At 41.5% G+C, this 23,293-nt stretch overlaps 1 protein-coding gene across 1 annotated transcript in view; it reads left to right on the top strand.

Moving 5' to 3' along the window:
* Window positions 1-23,293, top strand: part of LOC124254336 (mitogen-activated protein kinase kinase kinase 20-like) — a 40,745-nt gene that overhangs the window by 1,597 nt on the left and 15,855 nt on the right. Inside the window, exons 2-15 of the mRNA XM_046688258.1 lie at window positions 3,360-3,539; window positions 6,323-6,410; window positions 7,357-7,455; window positions 10,416-10,481; window positions 10,971-10,999; window positions 12,979-13,062; window positions 13,664-13,717; window positions 15,806-15,892; window positions 16,664-16,793; window positions 18,402-18,453; window positions 19,604-19,739; window positions 20,346-20,390; window positions 20,978-21,008; window positions 22,739-22,875. Of these exons, the coding sequence (XP_046544214.1) occupies window positions 3,390-3,539; window positions 6,323-6,410; window positions 7,357-7,455; window positions 10,416-10,481; window positions 10,971-10,999; window positions 12,979-13,062; window positions 13,664-13,717; window positions 15,806-15,892; window positions 16,664-16,793; window positions 18,402-18,453; window positions 19,604-19,739; window positions 20,346-20,390; window positions 20,978-21,008; window positions 22,739-22,875 (1,188 nt within the window). The 5' untranslated portion in view covers window positions 3,360-3,389. The remainder of the gene's footprint in view (window positions 1-3,359; window positions 3,540-6,322; window positions 6,411-7,356; window positions 7,456-10,415; window positions 10,482-10,970; window positions 11,000-12,978; window positions 13,063-13,663; window positions 13,718-15,805; window positions 15,893-16,663; window positions 16,794-18,401; window positions 18,454-19,603; window positions 19,740-20,345; window positions 20,391-20,977; window positions 21,009-22,738; window positions 22,876-23,293) is intronic.

The raw sequence follows: 23,293 nt of genomic DNA, 5'->3' as shown, positions 1-23,293 counted from the left end.
AACCCTAAAACTGCCATCAAGGTATATACTGTCACTGGACGGGGTCTTAGTACTATACACAGGGGCTTGTAATGCTAAAACTGCCATCAAGGTATATACTGTCACTGACGGGGTCTTAGTACTATAAACAGGGGCTTGTAATGCTAAAAACTGCCATCAAGGTATATACTGTCACTGACGGGGTCTTAGTACTATAAACAGGGGCTTGTAACGCTAAAAACTGCCATCAAGGTATATACTGTCACTGACAGGGTCTTAGTACTATACACAGGGGCTGGTAACCCTAAAACTGCCATCAAGGTATATACTGTCACTGACGGGTCTTAGTACTATACACAGGGGCTTGTAATGCTAAAAACTGCCATCAAGGTATATACTGTCACTGACGGGGTCTTAGTACTATAAACAGGGGCTTGTAATGCTAAAAACTGCCATCAAGGTATATACTGTCACTGACGGGGTCTTAGTACTATAAACAGGGGCTTGTAACGCTAAAAACTGTCATCAAGGTATATACTGTCACTGACGGGGTCTTAGTACTATAAACAGGGGCTTGTAACGCTAAAAACTGTCATCAAGGTATATACTGTCACTGACGGGGTCTTAGTACTATAAACAGGGGCTTGTAACGCTAAAAACTGTCATCAAGGTATATACTGTCACTGACAGGGTCTTAGTACTATATAAAAGGATCCTTGCATTACAAGCCCCTGTAGCTCTATGCAATAAACACAAAGTTGTTATCCATAAAGTCATATGTTTTATTATTGACTCACCAACTTCTAAAATGCGTATCAAACAATTAACATCATACTGGGTATGTTTTTGGGGAAATCAAGAGGCAGTTTATTTTGTCATGAAGACTATAAATATGTTTATTAGGTCATCTGAAGCTTTCTTGTTACAGTGTTGGGGTGGGTGCAGGGGAAGGTTAGTTACAGTGTTGGGATGGGTGCAGGGGAAGGTTAGTTACAGTGTTGGGGTGGGTGCAGGGGAAGGTTTGTTACAGTGTTGGGGTGTGGGTGCAGGGGAAGGTTTGTTACAGTGTTGGGGTGGGTGCCGGGGAAGGTTTGTTACAGTGTTGGGGTGGGTGCAGGGAAAGGTTTGTTACAGTGTTGGGGTGGGTGCAGGGGAAGGTTAGTTACAGTGTTGGGGTGGGTGCAGGGGAAGGTTAGTTACAGTGTTGGGGTGGGTGCAGGGAAGGTTAGTTACAGTGTTGGGGGGTGGGTGCAGGGGAAGGTTAGTTACAGTGTTGGGGTGGGTGCAGGGGAAGGTTAGTTACAGTGTTGGGGTGGGTGCAGGGGAAGGTTAGTTACAGTGTTGGGTGGGTGCAGGGGAAGGTTTGTTACAGTGTTGGGGTTGGTGCAGGGGAAGGTTAGTTACAGTGTTGGGGTAGGTGCAGGGGAAGTTGGGTTGTGGGTGCAGGGAAGGTTTGTTACAGTGTTGGGGTGGGTGCAGGGGAAGGTTAGTTACAGTGTTGGGGTGGGTGCAGGGGAAGGTTAGTTACAGTGTTGGGGTTGGTGCAGGGGAAGGTTAGTTACTGTGTTGGGGTGGGTGCAGGGGAAGGTTAGTTACAGTGTTGGGGTGGGTGCAGGGGAAGGTTAGTATACTGTTTCATGTGTTTGCATGTCTCACTCAAGGTCTTGGTTTGATTCACAAATTGGGTACAATGTGTGGAGTAAATTTCTGGTGCTCCTGCTGTCATATTGCGGTTATTTTACTAAAAACAGGTTATAAGTTCAATGTGGTATCATTCAGAATATGATATGAATACACAATGCCATTTAGAAAGTGGTCAGACACTTTACTTCTATGTTCACAAATGTAGGCCATCGGCCCACAGTACAGTATTGGTCCATATAAAATAGATAAATATGTCACACAATATCAAACAAGGATGTATCATCAAACCATACTTAAAGCAATCATATTGCATAGATGTACACGTAGCATTGTTTCCATACAAGTACTTTATAATTATATGTCTAGTATAGTATATGAATGAAGCAACATTTCTATTTCAGTTGCATGCTCAGTTTCGCAAGGCATCAATGTGTTGAACATTTGCTGAGTAGTGTATTTATAGTATTTAGCCGGTAAGAACTGTTTCCATCGGTCATCATACATCTGGCACACAAGCAAAAATAAAATTCACTTTCGACATAATTGTGTTTACAAATACATGTTCTCTGGTCACAAGGGGATATATTATATCTGTCAAATGGTCAAATGTAACATATGTTATATCTGGGATTACAATTTCTCAGTAAAGTACAGATTCTAGTACATTTGTTGGGTTGAGTCACATCTGGGATTGGAACCCACACTCTGAGGGCATGGGTTCGAACGTTATAATAGTTCAGGGCGAAAGTGTGCTTTATTACACTATACATGGTGGTAGAGGGAACTGTATTCTTTTCTAAGATGCCAATTTAATACTTTCTAAGGATAATTACGATTAATTTAAGGCAGAAAACAAATGACGGTGTCGGTGACCTAAATTAAGAATTCTCGCACAGGGATAACTGGCGCGCTGTTCTATTGATGTGTCTGCCCCCCTACGTTAAGACGAACGTTACCAGAAAAAAACAAATGATAACAGTTTGATGACGGTTTACAGTCGGATTAAATATCTTCTCTGAATTATTTTAATTACATCTGTCATTAACGTAAACCATATGGGGCAATATGAACGTCGCATTTCTACTACCAACGTAAGTTTAGATCAGTACATTCAGATGAAGCTGAGTAGTCAAGCGACATTCCACAATTGCATTGTGGGTTGTAAACATTGCAAACGTTACCGTGTCACTGAAAACTTGTGAGTCGAATTGGCACATTTTAACCGTCGTAAAACATAAACGTAATGTTTCCACCAGTGATGTTAGCTGTGTGAAGCAACTGCAAACCAAGAAACAGGATGCAACGGAGTAGTTTACTGTAGGAGGCCGTACGAGGCGATGACAACTGACATGCATCGTGACGTCGCTTACATTGTGACGTAATGTAAAATGGTTCGATTATGAGGGGGCACACTAGAATGGCGCAGTGACGGGATAACATCATTCAATTGTTATGTCATCAAAAAACTATACCTTTATTGTCAGATAATGTTGTTGGTTTTTTTGTTCTAACCGCTAGGCATCTTAGAATATATGTTACAGAAAGTGTAACCTCAGATATAATATATGTTACAGAATGTGTTAGCTGTATGTTTACATACATGAAAGCATGAAAGCAGTTCTTTTTGCCTCACTGCTTCATACAACATTCACTCACATAACTTCGGCGATTGTAAAGCTGAAGAATCTGTGCATGAAATCTGCCACTCGATGACAGTCTGAATTTTTTTTGTTTAGGGGTTGAACTGACGCCATATTCAACAAAAGATGGCAGCGACATTTTGTGAGATAGACATCGAGGACCTTGTGTTCTATGAACGATGTGGTGGCGGTACGTTTGGCAGCGTGTACCGGGCTTTGTGGAAGTCGCAGAACATGATTGTGGCTGTCAAGAGACTTCTGATGCTCGAGAAGGAGGTAGGTCTGAAAAGTTCTAAATATGGAACATATGATTCCTAGAATCAGGTCTCTATCTCCGCACTATGATAGTTATAAGTCAGTGTTAAAGGTCACATGCAACGCAAAACACAACTTTGCAGATTCTGATAGCTTTCGGTATGGACTTACAGTAACAAATTATCAAAAATACAAATTCAACTTATAAAGTTGAAAAATAACGCGATGAAAAAAACCGCACGAAATCGGAGTTAAAACGATTCACTAATTTTCCCCCAGCGCTTACGCAGTAAAGTAATGGTGAAATAATGTTCATAGCACCATCATCACTATATGGAACAGGGCTTTTGTAGGATAAACTTACTGGCAAACAAGGACAAGTTGGACCGTTGCAGAGAACAAGTTAACAAGAAGTAGGCGGTGCACGGCAATAAGCAGACTCATTTGGTTTGTGAAGGGTAGAGCAGATGTAGGCTAGTGCACGTGCAGCACATGACGATGAAATTGATTCCGCACGTAGCTGCACGCGCCTTGGTCATAAGACTCTTGTGTGGTTGGTGTAGCAAGTCGGACAACCTGGGGCCCCTTCGCTCACAATGGCAAGCCTCAGTGGGCGACACTCATACATTCTAATACGGGTCAATTGTCAGGTCGGTGCTCAACTTATCCTTGTTTGCCAGTAGTATGTGTCAGCATGTCACTGTTTGAGCAGAGAATATTTCGCTTTTATCAAAGATATTTGAATCTAAGGACTGTATCTTCAACTTTTCTTATGTCCTGAAAAGAGCCCTGTACTTTCATGCCAGACTTATAATGGTGTGTATCTGTGCTAGCTCACTGGAAAAAGTAGATGGATCATAGTCATGAATTATTTTTCTGTGTGGACATTTGTATCTTACACTGCAGATGTTTTGAATCCTTTTTGTATCATAATTCATTAATGCCGAAACAAAGCGGTTTCAGGGACCAAGTCAAAAAATTTTCATATTTAACGTTTTTTGGTATGATGCGCTATACAAAAATGTTCTGAAGCTAATAACCTTTGTCTCTTTGTCCTAGTAGGATGTAGTAATAACTACACCAGGGATCGAAATAGGACTTAATTTGTGTGCCATGGAATGGTGAATATAGAAATGGCATGGATAAAGTATTTTCAATGTGCCCCGATGCCACAACTGAAATTATAAAGATAATACACACCATGATTTATTTAATGGAAAATGCAAAAAATTTGACCAACTCAAATGATTCAAAACCCATGTTTGCACTCTGTCAAACTGTTTGTTGGTTTCACATGGGCTTGGCCATTTTGAATGCCAGTGCACATTAACATAACATTATTATCTCCCGCCATGAAGTGGGTGCGGGATATAGGTTTGACCTCAATCTGTCCGTCCAACCGTCGAAGATGATGGGGACAGATTTTCTAAGAAACCCCCTCATTGCCCACTTGTTTCGTATTGTTAACAGTACCGTACATTGCCCACTTGTTTCATATTGTCAACAGTACCATACATTGCCCCCTTGTTTCATATTGTCAACAGTACCATACATTGCCCCCTTGTTTCATATTGTTAACTGTACCATACATTGCCCCCTTGTTTCATATTGTTAACACTACCATACATTGTCCCCTTGTTTCATATTGTTAACAGTACCATACATTGCCCGCTTGTTTTGTATTGTCAACAGTACCATACATTGACCCCTTGTTTCGTATTGTCAACAGTACCATTCATTGCCCCCTTGTTTCATATTGTCAACAACCATACATTGTTGTTTCATATTGTCAACATTACCATTTGCCCCCTTGTTTCATATTGTTAACACTACCATACATTGCCCCTTGTTTCATATTGTCAACAGTACCATACATTGCCCCTTTGTTTCATATTGTCAACAGTACCATACATTGCCCCCTTGTTTCATATTGTCAACAGTACCATACATTGCCCCTTTGTTTCATATTGTCAACAGTACCATACATTGCCCCCTTGTTTCATATTGTTAACACTACCATACATTGCCCCCTTGTTTCATATTGTCAACAGTACCATACATTGCCCCCTTGTTTCATATTGTTAACAGTCCATACATTGCCCCTTGTTTCATATTGTTGTTGCCATACATTGCCCCTTGTTTCATATTGTCAACACAACCATACATTGCCCCCTTGTTTCATATTGTTAACACTTATACATTGCCCCCCTTGTTTCATATTGTCAACACTACCATACATTGCCCCTTGTTTCATATTGTTAACACTACCATACATTGCCCCTTGTTTCATATTGTTAACACTACCATACATTGCCCCTTGTTTCATATTGTCAACACTGCCATACATTGCTCCTTTGTTTCATATTGTTAACAGTACCATACATTGCCCCCTTGTTTCATATTGTTAACAGTACCATACATTGCTCCCTTGTTTCATATTGTCAACAGTACCATACATTGCCCCCTTGTTTCATATTGTTAACAGTACCATACATTGCCCCTTGTTTCATATTGTCAACAGTACCATACATTGCCCCCTTGTTTCATATTGTTAACACTACCATACATTGCCCCCTTGTTTCATATTGTTAACACTACCATACATTGCCCCTTGTTTCATATTGTTAACACAACCATACATTGCCCCTTTGTTTCATATTGTTAACAGTACCATACATTGCCCCTTGTTTCATATTGTCAACAGTACCATACATTGCCCCCTTGTTTCATATTGTTAACACAACCATACATTGCCCCCTTGTTTCATATTGTCAACACTACCATACATTGCCCCATTGTTTCAGGCCCAGGTTCTGAGTGTTGTAAGTCATCGGAACATAATCCAGTTTTACGGCGCCGTCACTGCCGACCCCAACGTGTGCCTTGTTACTGGTGAGTCACCATGGCTACCTTCAATGCCAGTAGTGATGAGTCCTTTGCTAGATAATGGTGGGTCTGTTCAGTCTTGCTGAAGGTGCTGAGGTTGCAGAATTGAAGTTTGTCTACCACATGGGTATTGCAGGTTTGAGCTGGCGTACAACTACATAAGCTTGTAAAGGGCAAAGTAATGGATGAATGGTCATACTTGGTTGTCATCGTAACCTGTTGGTGTGCATTGTTCCCCACAGTATCAATCACTGGTTTTTCACGTCCAGATTCAGGTACTTACAGACCTGTGTCTGATGGGGAGATCAGTGTGACATCAAACTGGCTACCAATCTAAGATTTATTTTTGGTATGCTTTTATGACGACAAGGTGGACTAAATCACTGAATAGTTCTGATGAGTTGAGTTACATTTCTGTACAAGACTTGCAAAACTGGTGAACTGGCGCCGTTTGGTGATTTGATATTTTTCATGTTTATATAATGACAAGTTGAGTTTTGCTGAAAATGAGGGTAGTGATATTTCCATATCAGAAATTCCTGTATATTGTTGGATGAAACTTGCTGAATAGCTCAAGATATTGGGGATATTGAAAAATACCGAACATAAACTTTTTCATCATTGAAATGAAAATATTCAAAGGCAGTTTTCCCCAAATTCATGTACTGAATTGCACCATAATGTGGGCAGTTATCTCTTAATGATTTCAGTTGTACTTTACACAAATTCAAGCTGTAATAACCCCTTGTGTGTCTCCTAAAAAGTGTTAAGGCACAGATAGTTGGACCATAATTTCACTTGGAAATATTCAAGGGATGAAACAGAAAAATGTCGTTATATTTTAGTTGATATTTGATGAGATGTGAGATTTTGACCCTAAGATGAGATTGTGAGTATTTGGAGCAAGTGTCTGTATATTCCAGTTCATCTGTGATGTTGTTTGTCTTTTCAGAATACGCACCCAACGGTTCTCTCTATGCCTACCTCACTAACCCTGAAAATCAGCTGGATTTTCAACAGATTCTCACCTGGGCCAAGGAAATTGCCACAGGTAAGTTACAGATTTCAACGTAAATGTTCAGGTGGGTGGGTCTCTCATCACCTCCCATGTAAACATTGAGGTGGGTGGGTCTCTCATCACCTACCATGTAAACATTGAGGTGGGTGGGTCTCTCATCACCTTCCATGTAAACATTGATGTGGGTGGGTCTCATGTGTTCTAAATATTGAGGTGGGTGGGTCTCTCATCACCTTCCATGTAAACATTGAGGTGGGTGGGTCTCTCATCACCTCCCATGTAAACATTGAGGTGGGTGGGTCTCTCATCACCTTCCCATGTAAACATTGAGGTGGGTGGGTCTCTCATCACCTCCCATGTAAACATTGAGGTGGATGGGTCTCTCATCACCTCCCATGTAAACATTGAGGTGGGTGGGTCTCTCATGACTACCCATGTAAACATTGAGGTGGGTGGGTCTCTCATCACCTCCCTTGCAAACATTGAGGTTGGTGGGTCTCTCATGACTACCCATGTAAACATTGAGGTGGGTGGGTCTCTCTCATCACCTCCCTTGCAAACATTGAGGTTGGTGGGTCTCTCATCACTTCCCATGTAAACATTGAGGTGGATGGGTCTCATCACCCCCCATGTAAACATTGAAGTGGGTGGGTCTGTCATCACCTTCCATGTAAACATTGAGGTGGATGGGTCTCTCATCACCTCCCATGTAAACATTGAGGTGGATGGGTCTCTCATCACCTTCCCATGTAAACATTGAGGTGGGTGGGTCTCTCATCACCTCCCATGTAAACATTGAAGTGGGTGGGTCTGTCATCACCTTCCATGTAAACATTGAGGTGGATGGGTCTCTCATCACCTCCCATGTAAACATTGATGTGGATGGGTCTCTCATCACCTTCCATGTAAACATGGAGGTGGATGGGTCTCTGATCACTTCCCATGTAAACATTGAGGTGGGTGGGTCTCTCATCACCTCCCATGTAAACATTGATGTGGGTGGGTCTCTCATCACCTTCCATGTAAACATTGAGGTGGTGGGTCTCTCATCACCTCCCATGTAAACATTGATGTGGATGGGTCTCTCATCACCTCCCATGTAAACAATTAGGTGGATGGGTCTCTCATCACCTCCCATGTAAACATTGAGGTGGGTGGGTCTCTCATCACCTTCCATGTAAACATTGAGGTGGATGGGTCTCTCATCACCTTCCATGTAAACATTGAGGTGGGTGGGTTTCTCATCACTTCCATGTAAACATTGAGGTGGGTGGGTCTCTCATCACTTCCCATGTAAACATTGAGGTGGGTGGGTCTCTCATCACCTTCCATGTAAACATTGAGGTTGGTGGGTCTCTCATCACCTTCCATGTAAACATTGAGGTGGATGGGTCTCTCATCACCTCCCATGTAAACATTGATGTGGGTGGGTCTCTCATCACCTTCCATGTAAACATTGAGGTGGATGGGTCTCTCATCACCTTCCATGTAAACATTGAGGTGGGTGGGTTTCTCATCACTTCCCATATAAACATTGAGGTGGGTGGGTCTCTCATCACTTCCCATGTAAACATTGAAGTGGGTGGGTCTCTCATCACCTTCCATGTAAACATTGAGGTGGGTGGGTTTCTCATCACTTCCCATATAAACATTGAGGTGGATGGGTCTCTCATCACCTCCCTTGTAAACATTGAGGTGGGTGGGTCTCTCATCACCTTCCATGTAAACATTGAGGTGGGTAGGTCTCTCATCACTTACCATATAAACATTTAGGTGGGTGGGTCTCTCATCACCTTCCATGTAAACATTGAGGTGGGTGGGTCTCTCATCACCTCCCATGTAAACATTGAGGTGGGTGGGTCTCTCATCACCATCCATGTAAAAATTAAGGTTGGTGGGTCTCTCATCACCTCCCATGTAAACATTGAGGTGGTGGGGGTCTCATCACCATCCATGTAAACATTGAGGTGGATGGGTTTCTCATCACCTTCTATGTAAACATTGAGGTGGGTGGGTCTCTCATCACCTTCCATGTAAACATTGAGGTGGGTGGGTCTCTCATCACTTCCATTATAAACATTGAGGGTGGATGGGTCTCTCATCACTTCCAATGTAAACATTGATGGTGGTGGGTCTCTCATCATGTTTCATGTAAACATTGAGGTGGGTGGGTCTCTCATCACCTCCCATGTAAACATTGAGGTGGTGGGGGTCTCATCACCATCCATGTAAACATTTAGGGGTTGGTGGGTCTCTCATCACCTTCCCTGTAAACATTGAGATGGATGGGTCTCTCATCACATCCCATGTAAACATTGTGTGATGTGGGTGGGTCTCTCATCACCCTTCTCATGTAAACATTGAGGTGGATGGGTCTCTCATCACCTCCCATGTAAACATTGAGGTGGGTGGGTCTCTCATCACCTCCCATGTAAACATTGAGGTGGGTGGGTCTCTCATCTCTTCTCATGAAAACATTGAGGTGGGTGGGTCTTTTATCACTTCCCTACCCGTGAAGGTCCGGGTTAGAATACTGATCTTCAGTAACCCATGCTTGTCGTAAGAGGTGACTAATGGGATTGGGTGGTCGCTCGCTGACATGGTTGACACATGTCATCGGTTCCCAATTGCGCAGATTGATGTTCATGTTGTTGATCACTGGATTGTCTGGTCCTGACTCGATTATTTACAGACTGCCGCCATATAACTGGAATATTGCTGAGTGCGGCTTCAAACTCAATGCACTCACTCACTCTTATCACCTCCCTTGTATACATTGAGGTTGGTGGCAGATTTGCAAGGGTTTTATCATGACCCGTGCTGTGGAGTCTAAACTGGACATGTGTGCAACTGAAAGTTTAGTCCACTGCAAACAGGTTGAGATTAGGATGATTTTAGAAGGTGTTGCATTCCTCCCCTTGATAGCATGTTAAGTATCTGCAGTAATGTAGTTGTTGCCAGTTGTTTGCCTGCATCCTGCGGTGTTATTTCAGGGATGCACTATCTACATTGTGAAGCTCCGGTCAAGGTGATACATAGAGACCTCAAGTCCAAGAACGGTATGTCGTTACCTGATCGCCAGTACTCAAAGTTAGCGATCTAACCCACCCAGCCACTGTGGCTTCCATTATAACTCCTTTACAGTATGGTGTAATCATAGCTTCAGCCGTGGGAGCAGTACACAATGTACGTCACCTTGACTACCACATTATTGTAAAAGTCGTGGTGGCTGAGTGGGTTAGATTGCTGACTTACTCTGAAAGTATGGGTTCGAATCCAGAATGGGATCAACTTAAATACTGTACTAGAATCTGTACTTTACTGATAAAGTGTAATCCCAGATATAACATCCGTTACAGTGTACAGAGTTGTTCTGTTCTATGTTATGACATCACACTTTTCAACTGCACTGTTTTCTATTTTACCCCATATGTTGAAATTCTCTATCTCATTCCATAACTGACATCAAGTAATGTAAAGATATACTCCCCATTATATGAAATGCTCAGTCTGTCTGTGCTGAACGAATATTATCGTTCTCCTTTCAGTCGTCATATCTGAGGACTGGTCTTGTAAGGTAAGTTTCATATGATATATACAAGAGAAAAATCTTGTAATGGTTACCTGTTACCGTTAGTGGTGGTCCGATTAATTGTAATAATCGAAGATTGGTCGCAGTGCCTAAACGACCAAGCAGTCGATCATGTTTTCTGATAATCAAACACAAACATTTTTGAACACTTGTTTGCATTGACAATATATTTCACAAGGTTGGTTTTGTCAGTTACATTTCATAAGCACTACAAGCACGTTCCAAGTCATAATTGAATTTATCTTAAAGGACTCCAGGAAATTTATGTTCCTAACATACTAGTCATCCTTTAAAGATTTGAAATTTACAAATGCATTTTGTGCTGTTTGCAAAACAACCCAAAGAACTACATGTTTTTTCTTTATTTCTTGTGCATTAACAAATAAACCAGGAAAATGACGATAACCAATTATTTTCGATGATTGATCGGTTGTAATGAACCAATCATCAATTAACCAATTCCCAACACTAGTTACCGTCAACCTTACCAGACAACAATCAACTGCAGCCACTGTGGTCGCGCCTGTGTTTCGTGGATCGGTCTCAACAGCCATGATAAGGACCTGAAGGCGACGTGGATACAATATTCATACATCTTCATACATCTTCATGCATCTTCATACATCTTCATACATCTTCGGGGCGGTGGGGTAGCCTAGTGGTTAAAGCGTTGGCTCGTCACGCCGAAGACCCGGGTTCGAATCCCCACATGGGTACAATGTGTGAAGCCCGATCTTGTGTCCCCTGCCGCGATGTTGCTGGAATATTGCTAAAAGCGGCGTAAAACCAAACTAAGTCAGTCAGTCAGTCATACATCTTCATACATTTTCATTTGCAAAGCAAAGCCTAACCTTACTTGAACCACAAGAAGAATCAAGGTTAGAAACTGTACACAGACACCTAAGCGCTGGTTGTCCTGGGCAACAGGGTGGATCAGGGGTTACATTTAGTGGCTCAGTTGATTTTGTATCATTATACCCTGATAGCATCCGATGTCACACCACACTGATAGTGGTTTGTCTGGTCCATACTTCATCATTTACATGTTGCCAGAACATTTCTGAAGTATTGGTGAAATGTAGCTGGAACATTGCTAAAACACTGTAAAAACAATCTAAAAACAGCTAAAATATTGCTAAAGTATTTCTTGTTGTACCATAAGCATACATACGTACGTACGTACATACATACATACATACATACATACATACATACATACATACATACATACATACATACATACATACATACATACATACATACATACATACATACATACATACATACATACATACATACATACATACATACATACATACATACATACATACATACATACATACATACATACTTTTATTCCCTCGATCATTGGATGTCCATCACCACACCACATCGTATTTTCAATCTCAACTCCCTGGGGATCATACAACTCTTGCTGCCTACTAGGCGCACCGAGTTAATGTGGCTTTCCCATCCTTATGAGGTACCCATTCACAGCTGGGTGGACTGGGACACATAGTCACAGTACTTTGTCCAAGTTTACTGCACTTGTACCTGCAACTAGGTGTTTGCATGTATTCATGTGGCCACCATCTGGTCATCTACCAACGGATTCATGGGTTCTTTTAAGTGCACACTGTGAATTTTAAAGCAACATGCATCCAATCCTGAAGACTCTATAGTGAGTGAGTGAGTATGGTTTTAAGCCACTATTAGCTACATTCCAGTTATATTACAGTGGGGGACACCAGAAACAATTGTGACACTGTCATGACACATGAACTGTATGAATGAATCAGGTGTTCTCTAACACCTCTGAGTAGTATACGTTGGTGTGAGACACTACCTTCATGACAGGGGTATAACTTCACAAACCACTGTCGTGTCACACACAAGTATTTAACACAGAATGCAAGTATGTCTTGTGTTGGAATATATAGTCAGTGCCAGTTTTTATTTTACAGCTGTGTGATTTTGGTGCTTCCAAGTTCATCGGCAGTACAACTAGGATGTCACTGGCAGGGACTTTCCCTTGGATGGCGCCAGAGGTGAGGTATATGACAAGGAGATGTTATAGCTGATAAATATTCAGATAATGAGGGGATATTTGTAACATAACATTTTGGAATATTATATATTTGATGTGTTTTTAATGTAAAAAATCACGCCTATCATCAGTATTTATTGCCATTGTAACTAGGGGTGGGTATTGCAGAGAATTTTCATATTGCGATATATTGCGATGCGAAAGCATATATTGCGATATGTATTGCAATATATTGCAAGAAGTATTTTTAAATAAAAAAACTACTCATAATCGAGTTAATGCTTGATTTATAAAGCATGAACACAACAAAATCACTATACTTGATTAAGCTTTAATAACAACTTTAATCATGACAAAATCAAAATGTAAATAATATTTGGCACAAATGAAACAAGGGAATATCCGAAGATTTCCGAGTGTTACGAAGTTTTCCAAATGCAAGTCAAAATATCGGTTTTCGATCAGCGTATTGCAATGCATATCGTTTTCATGTCTGAACTGGTAAATACCTGTAAACCAGTTATATTACGCAGCCCTAATTGTAACCATTGGTGTAGTTCACTTGCTCATTATATCAGTCAATTTGTTTATTTTTCCTCCAGGTGATTCAAAGTCAGCCTGTGTCTGAGTCCTGTGATACTTGGTCCTATGGTGTGGTAAGTCATGGCATCCACAATGTTGGCTCTGGTTCTTAAAAAAAATATAATCACGATGCCATTGAAAAATAAGTCAAGGTTCAGTGGACAGAATTTGCATACATTTTACTTCAGTCAAGTACGATGGGAACATTTCATGTAATGTCACAGCTGAATGCGACATTTAACAGTTGAACAAACTCACCCAGAAAATATAACATTACTCACAACTGGGGGCGGTGGGGTAGCCTAGTGGGTAAAGCGTTCGCTCGTCATGCCGAAGGCGCGGGTTCGATTCCCCACATGGGTAAAATGTGTGAAGCCCATTTCTGGTGTCCCCCTGCCGTGATGTTGCTAGAATATTGCTAAAAGCAGCGTAAAATCTCACTCACTCACTCACTCACTCACTCACTCACTCACTCACTCACTCACTCACTCACTCACTCATCCTCACTCACTCACTTAACTCCCGCCATAGGGAGAATACTGTTCCTCAGCCCACTCCAACTGATAGTATCTCACCCTGCTTAACTGTCTCACCCTTCTAGAAGTATCTCAGCTTTCTAAAAGTGTATGACCTTCTGAAAATATCTCACTGCATTCAAGTAGATCATCCTGCTAATATTTATCTTGGGATTTTTGTCTGTGGGATTATACACTTCTCCTATGGAATATAGTGGACATGGAATGGTTTGATTGTTTCCAATTTTTGTCACAATTGTAACAGGACAATCCTGTTTCCGGTCCTCAGGTCCGCAGGATTCAGGGGTTTAAAGTCATAATGACAACCAAACACGAGATTTTGCAAACCAAATAAATTTATTTCCAACTCAACTAATATATATCATAAAATCAACAATAAACTAAGTTAAATAAACAACAAAAATAATAATGCCTCCAAGGATCCTGAGAAAAGTGAAAACTCTATTAAATATACCTATACTATTGCCCCTTATCCCAACTTAATTCCCCAAAATAATGTTCCCTGCAAAATAAAACAAAAATTAACTACCATACATTATCTACCTAACATTATCTAACCAAAACTATATTTCTTCTATTAACTAAAACTTAAGGAACTTAAAACTCTGTTTGCCTAGTCTACAGAAACAATAGTGAATTTCTCACCTTTCTTGCCTCTGTAAGACCCCAGACTGCAGAGGAGAAACTAATCTGCCCTTTTATACCCATAACCTATAACTCTTACCCAATAAAAACCATGCTCTGAAAATTACCCAATAAATGCCTACAAAAGAAAAGTTCAGTGGAATGATCCCTCTGCTCATGAGATGCTCATGCACTGGCCCATCCCATTGCATAACAATGGGGAAGAAGCATACTAGGCACTTGCCTAGCGGGTCCTTACCCCTCAAGAGCTAAATGGACCAGCCCACTGAAGCCTAAGCCTGGTGTGTTATTTTTAGCCTAGCCTACACCTAACCCATTCTCTTCCCACAGAGGTTACTTGTCATATCTTCCTACGTAACCTCTGTTCTAATACTGCCATATTTCCCGGTTCTCGTAAAATCCCCTAGCGGCAAAAGATCGCAACACGAATTATCTCCCTTCTTTCTATCCAATCAGAACACGTGTTACATTGACTTAGATTCAACTTGACTAACACAAGCAAATGTGGGGCCACAAATATCCCTCCTCTGCCGGGGACTTGTGTTGATGTTACACACAAGACGTTTAATGGTTAGCTTGTCCGTTGTCAACGAGGGCGATGGAGACGCCACTGATCCGCCATAACATGACTGAGTTCTGTCTAGAAGAAACGTTTGCGCATCGCGCAGGGGAAGAGGTTTAGTTTTCTCGAAGCATACGGAAATTACCGAGGCCTTGTGAATGATCACTTTTGAAACAACGTCGCTGATTGCACAACTAAATCTGATTGCCTCCAATCACGAGTCTTGAACACTCACACCATGAAAGGGCCGTATTAGAACAGAGGTTACGTAGGAAGATATGACAGGAGTAACCTCTGTGGGAAGAGAATGCACCTAACCTTGTCCCAACCCTAAAAACAAGCCTAATTTCTACTAAGAAAATAACCCTACCATTACACAATATTACAGTTTGGTGTATCTACAGTTGTTGTATCTACAGGTGCTGTGGGAGCTACTGACTCACGAAGTGCCCTTTAGAGGAATTGAAGGCTTCCAGGTCGCATGGCTGGTGGTAGAGAAAGGGGAGGTAACTATATGGACAGCAGCAAGATCACAAATCTAGAGATTTTGCAAGATATATTATGTGGGCTTTATCGCGTATATACTGTATTACAGTGGAAGCTGTCTAAACCGGCACACGTCAGGACTGGATAAATGGTCCGGTTTTGACAGCGTGCTGGAATGTAGAGTTGACATGGTTACCTACGACTAGAACTAAACCAGTTTTATCACTCTCATATACATTGTTATAAGGTGGTTCTCTCAACTCACTAATTACATGTACAAGTACACCCATACTGAACTAAGATTAAATTATCTTTGTCGGCAACCATGTAGTTTCAACACAGGATTACTGACTCCTTGCCACGCGCCGGATTAGACAGCGCTGATTACTGTATAAACACATATTCGGGCGGCTCATTTCATGCCGAGATCCGGAATTGACAGCTGCCGGATTGCAGAGCTTTTAAATGATGATAAATGTACTAGCCATGGACGGGACTGAGATTTTATGCCGATGTTGACAACTTGCCGGATTGGACAGCTGCCGGTTTTGACAACTTCCACTGTATATATCTTATTCTGTTGTGATAAATAACTTAAACCCATTTCATTTTTACCACATCTTCATTTTGAGCTGCATGTTGGAGAAAATTAGTCCTCCAATAGCAAGAAATAGGAGGGTTGAAGGAGGTGACGACACATTCAATAAAGGCTTCTGTTTTATACCAAGGGATACATCTTGTAAAGTATATTCCTGATGTCATCTGCTCGAACAGCTGTAATTTCCTTTCAGAGGCTGCTGGTGCCAAGTACTTGTCCATCCTGTTTTGGACAGCTGATGAAAGATTGCTGGGAACTTGATCCGAAGAAGAGACCAACGTTTAAACAGATTCTTGCCCGTCTCGATGCCATGTTGCAGGATGGTAAGCAAGCCATGAATATTTATAACCCCCAAAATAGTGGAGTTGTCCCCCTTTGGTGGCAGGATCTGAAGACTCTGGTGGGTTCCCAGCTTTCCCCTGTTTCCACCATGTTGCAATGCTTGTGTTTCACCAGTAATTCAATGTGATATCTGTATGGTGATATGAACTGCGATAATATGGGAACTTGTGTTTGACAGTAATCAATGGTGATATGATAATAATGAATGTTTTGAGAGTGCATCACCACTTGCACTTCCTTAGGACCATAGTTGTTTGTACAGTAATCGCTCTTGAAATATGATTGGTGTATGACGTGAATTTGCATATGTACGAAATTTATTTTCAGACCCCCCAAAAATGGCTAGAAACAAACACTAAGAACTGTGTGCTGCAAGATGATTGTTATAATTAATGGTCTACAGTGATTTATTGACAGTCTTGAAAACTGTCTAAATCAAGAATGACACACCATGCAACGTGTATGTGGCTACTGCGTTGTGCACGTGTATCTGTTACGGTTAATAAATTTGCTGTGACAAAAGGTTTAAGAGTCCCCTTTGAACCAGCAAAATAGAACACAGACAAGTCTACAATATTCAATAATATATTGAAAAAACAAAGAGCAAACTACAATGAATGACAAAACAGATTTCAGGTACAATGCAATTGAGTCACAAATCTAAAATATTGGGTCACAAATCTAAAATATTAGCTCACCAGAGTCTTGACATTCACAGTGAGAACAAATACTAAAAGAAGGTTGTTTACAATGACAGCAGACAAGCACGGCCAGTCTTGAAATGTTAACTAACTTGACAATCGACAGTGGCAGACAGATGTTTATGTAACTCCAGTGATGTGATAAGTCCTGTCGCACAACACAACAACCAGTCTTTATATAGCTTTTACACAGTTCTCGAGCATTCTAGCAAAGCTAGGTTCCCTCATTATTCTCTCAGAACATTAGGCGATTTTCTCGAACATACGACCGGAAGTCAAAACAAAATAAAGCCAGCCAAGGGAGGCAACTCTGAAGTGCTCTCAAAAAGGCGTAAAAATACTATTGCCATTGAACATAAATGATGTGAGATCCGAGCCAAAACCCACACTCAAAACTTTAAACATTGTGACCCATAATAATTATCACTTAATCAATGTGATATTACAAATTACAAATTACAAAAACACACTCTCATAACACATCCCATGCATTGTGTTTAGGGGAGGTGATCAAGAGAATTGGTGGTGTGGTCATAAGATGTATGTCTTTGAAATGTTTGAAAACACTTATACTTCATATCCAAATTGAAATTTCAGTTCCCCTACTATTTTTTAAGAGTATACTTTGCAGTCAGCCATTTTGGTAGTCATGGATACAGGGGAGAAAAGTCACTTGTTCATCAATTTCGATGAAAGGGAGTGTCTTCTGCGAATGAGTTTCTCTGTAGACATTAATTGTATTACATCTTTGCTGGGTACACTGCATTACAGAAAAATATATCTTTTAAAACAGGATGTAGCAACATACTGGTGATACCATACAGTCGTAACTAATCATCATATCTCATGGTTTATGTCATGACCTTGGTTATTTTTTAATTCTTTTAGAAACCTTACCGGATCAAACAAACTCGTTCCTGGAACACAAGGAAATATGGAGGTAAGTACAACCGCAGTAGTATTTTATAGGTCTAAACAGAAATGTGTGAATGCTTTCCAATTGTTTAGTGATCTACCAGTATTTCTGAGTATTTCTGCCTTGTCACATGTCCGTAACGGCTCACATGTCTGAGCCAGCTCTTAGCATGTGTCTGTACCAGCCCTTGTCACATGCCTGAACTAGTCATTGTCACATGTCTGAACCTGTCATTGTCACATGTCTGAACAAGCCCTTGTCACATGTCTGAACCAATCCTTGTCACATGTCTGAACCCATCATTGTCACATGTCTGAACCAGCCCTTGTCACATGTCTGAACCAATCCTTGTCACATGTCTGAACTAGTCATTGTCACATGTCTGAACCTGTCATTGTCACATGTCTGAACAAGCCCTTGTCACATGTCTGAACCAATCCTTGTCACATGTCTGAACTAGTCATTGTCACATGTCTGAACTCGTCATTGTCACATGTCTGAACCAGCCCTTGTCACATGTCTGAACCAATCCTTGTCACATGTCTGAACTAGTCATTGTCACATGTCTGAACCAGCCCTTGTCACATGTCTGAACCAGCCCTTGTCACATGTCTGAACCAATCCTTGTCACATGTCTGAATCAGTCATTGTCGAATGTCTGAACCAGCCCTTGTCACATGTCTGAACCAATCCTTGTCACATGTCTGAACTAGTCATTGTCACATGTCTTACCCAGCCCTTGTCACATGTCTGAACCAATCCTTGTCACATGTCTGAACCAGCCCTTGTCACATGTCTGAATCAGTCATTGTCACATGTCTGAACCAGCCCTTGTCACATGTCTGAACCCGTCATTGTCACATATCTGAACAAGCCATTGTCACATGTCTGAACCCGTCATTGTCACATGTCTGAACCAGCCCTTGTCACATGTCTGAACCCGTCATTGTCACATGTCTGAACCAGCCCTTGTCACATGTCTGAACCCGTCATTGTCATGTCTGAACTAGTCATTGTCACATGTCTGAACCCGTCATTGTCACATATCTGAACAAGCCATTGTCACATGTCTGAACTAGCCCTTGTCACATGTCTGAACCAGCCCTTTTCACATGTCTGAACCATTCGTTGTCACGTGTCTGTACCAGCCCGAGTTATGTAATTGCTGTTGCAGGAAGGAGATACAGACGACCCTTGAGCGTCTGAAGCGAGCGGAGATCGAGCTGGGAGTTAAGGAGCGGGAGCTGAAGGAACGGGAGCTGAAGATCAAGGAACGGGAGAAGAACCTGGAACAGCAGTTTAAAGTTGTTGTAAGCAGACTCTACTGTAGGAACAGCAGTTTAGAGTTGTTGTAAGCAGTAGTCAATCTAACCTCATGGGATTCACACAATGTCATATACAGCTGGCCCATGGAGAATTCAGGGCCCCGATCCACAAAGCGTTCGTAGCACTACGACATTCGTAAACCTATGATAGACTCTAGAGTTACGACCTGTCGTACCGTTAAGAACGCTTTGTGGATCGGGCCCCAGGTCCTCGGGTCCACAGTACCCCTTGCATGTAACACTGAACAGTCTCCAGACAGGACATGTCCCCTGTATCATTATGTTGTCTCCCCAATGCCAGTCTCTGCAGAAGACAGTCACTCACATGCACACATGATCACTCATACAGACACACAGTCACAGACAGTCAAACACACGCAGACACACACTCCAATGTCTTCTGTTACACTTCCGTGCCATTGTACCCATATCCCTGAGACTTACTGAATCAACCAAGCAATGGTTTGTCAGATCCATGTTTTTATCCTGCCACAGTGATACACTGTCCATTCTGTAGTATCTATGACTGAATGTATTAGACTTAGGTGGGTATTCTTGTGTGACTCAATAACCAATCTGTGTATATTTCAGCAACTGGACACACATGATGTGAACACATGGCGTGAAGTAGATGTGGTAAGTTTGTCACATGGATTACATCATCCTTCCTTCCATAATGTTTCAACTCATTCCATTTAACCGGTGTGTGTGTGTGTGTGTGTGCGTGCGTGCGTGCGTGCTGCGTCGCGTCGCGTCGGCGTCGCGTCGCGTCGTGCGCATCGCGTCGCGTCCGTGCGTGCGATTCCCAGGGAGCTGAGGAAAGATAAGACATTTTTGTCTGACTCATGCCCAGATAGCATTCAGACGTTGGCCCAGCATTGCCAACATTGGACCAACGTCCAAATGCTATCTGGGTGGATCGTTTCTTCTTGTTCTGTTTATCTTTCTCACAAACATTGATAGCAGGAGAAACCATCCCTTCATATTGAACTGATGGATGTTTATTTGCACAATGTAGGAAGTATGACTTACATGGATGATATCCTACTGGCTCTCAATGTGGTCCTTCATGAGTTTATTCTGTGAACCTGAACAGATTTATTCTTTATATATCAGCAATGGTTTGCCTGTCCCAGACTCCAATGATCTTTGTAAACTGCTTGGATATGAAATATTTCTGAATGAAGTATAAACTCTAATACTCTCCAACTTTTCCATTCCAGTACCAGTGGGTGATGCAGCTGGGATCAGCAGGTACGTCAATACGTTTGTCTTATCTACAGACAGGTTACTGTCTGGAGGCACAGAGGGCACATTTGGGGACAGTATCTGGGGGGGATAGAGAGACATGATTCATGTTGCAGTGAATGGCGCTTTAGTATGCCAGAATTGAGGGCTAGTGTCTTGGTGTAACCCTGATCATGATTATAGATCTGTCAACCAATTGGGGGCGGGGGGTAGCCTAGTGGTTAAAGCGTTGGCTCGTCACACCGAAGACCCTGGTTCAATCCCCACATGGGTACACTGTGTGAAGCCCATTTCTGGTGTCCCCCGCCGTGATGTTGCTGGAATATTGCTAAAAGCGGCATAAAACCAAACTCAGTCAGTCAGTCAGTCAGTCAGTCAGTCACCCAATTGGTCTTTTTGAGGTTAATTAATGCCATAGAGGGAATTCTGTTCCAAGCGATGTCAACTTGTGGTGTTTGTCCTGTAAAGAATACAAAAGTGCCCTATGATCATATTTGACACATCCAAGTATTTGAAACATCCAAGTATTTGACACATACAAATATTTGACTCATCCTGGTATTTCAAACATTCAGGTATTTCGACACATACAAACATTTGACTCATCCAGGTATTTCAAACATTCAGGTATTCGTCACATACAAACATTTGACTCATCCAGGTATTTCAACATTCAGGTATACGACACATACAAACATTTGACTCATCCTGGTATTTCAAACATTCAGGTATACGACACATACAAACATTTTACTCATCCTGGTATTTCAAACATTCAGGTATACGACACATACAAACATTTGACTCATCCAGGTATTTCAAACATTCAGGTATACGACACATACAAACATTTGACTCATCCAGGTATTTCAAACATTCAGGTATACGACACATACAAATATTTGACTCATCCAGGTATTTCAAACATTCAGGTATACGACACATACAAACATTTGACTCATCCAGGTATTTCAAACATTCAGGTATACGACACATACAAATATTTGACTCATCCAGGTATTTCAAACATTCAGGTATAATGACACATACAAACATTTGACTCATCCAGGTATTTCAAACATTCAGGTATTCGGTCACATACAAACATTTGACTCATCCAGGTATTTCAAACATTCAGGTATACTACGACACATACAAACATTTGACTCATCCAGGTATTTCAAACATTCAGGTATACGACACATACAAACATTTGACTCATCCAGGTATTTCAAACATTCAGGTATACGACACATACAAACATTTGACTCATCCAGGTATTTCAAACATTCAGGTATACGACACATACAAACATTTGACTCATCCAGGTATTTCAAACATTCAGGTATATGACACATACAAATATTTGACTCATCCTGGTATTTCAAACATTCAGGTATTTCGACACATACAAACATTTGACTCATCCAGGTATTTCAAACATTCAGGTATTCGTCACATACAAACATTTGACTCATCCAGGTATTTCAAACATTCAGGCATTCGACACATACAAACATTTGACTCATCCAGGTATTTCAAACATTCAGGTATACGACACATACAAACATTTGACTCATCCACGTATTTCAAACATTCAGGTATACGACACATACAAACATTTTACTCATCCACGTATTTCAAACATTCAGGTACTCGACACATACAAACATTTGGCACATGTAAGTATTCCCCCCATCCTAGTATCCATTCTGTACATGTGTTTCTGCTGACAGACCACACCCGTGACTTGGTCCAGTATGCCGACCGATTCCTGCAGCATAACATTAATGGACGGCGCCTCCTGAAACTCTCACAGAACGATCTGACGATCATGGGTGTTAAAAGCCACGGACATGTTCTGGATCTACATGTAAGTTTACGACAGGGCATCAAAAGTGGAAAGCGATCGCTCAATGTTAGCGCATCACAACATCACCGTTAAGCTCAGCAGATCACGCTATCCCATGCTTTTTATTGTAAGTGGGTTTGAAAACTATCTCTGAAATATTGGATGGATGGCCTAGTCGCATAAGGTAGCGGAATTTGTATTGGAGAGTTGTGTCCCTTGATATCGAATCCCGGCCCGCCCGCATCTGTGTTCCCAAAGTTTGTCAGCACCAAACCAGTGCTCGACTTAAACCTGTACCACTTCGGACTCCCCTCCCACATCACGCTGACATGCTGTGATATAACTGATATAACTGATATAATTACAGTTATAACTAAATCTGTGTGACGTTAAATTTTAACTCACTCACTCACTAAATCTGTAACTGAAACATGTTAGC

The sequence above is a fragment of the Haliotis rubra genome, unplaced genomic scaffold (assembly GCF_003918875.1).
Source record: "Haliotis rubra isolate DU_JTF1 unplaced genomic scaffold, ASM391887v1 Scf570, whole genome shotgun sequence".
Lineage (NCBI taxonomy): Eukaryota > Metazoa > Mollusca > Gastropoda > Lepetellida > Haliotidae > Haliotis > Haliotis rubra.
This window is presented reverse-complemented; position numbering and strand designations above follow the sequence as displayed.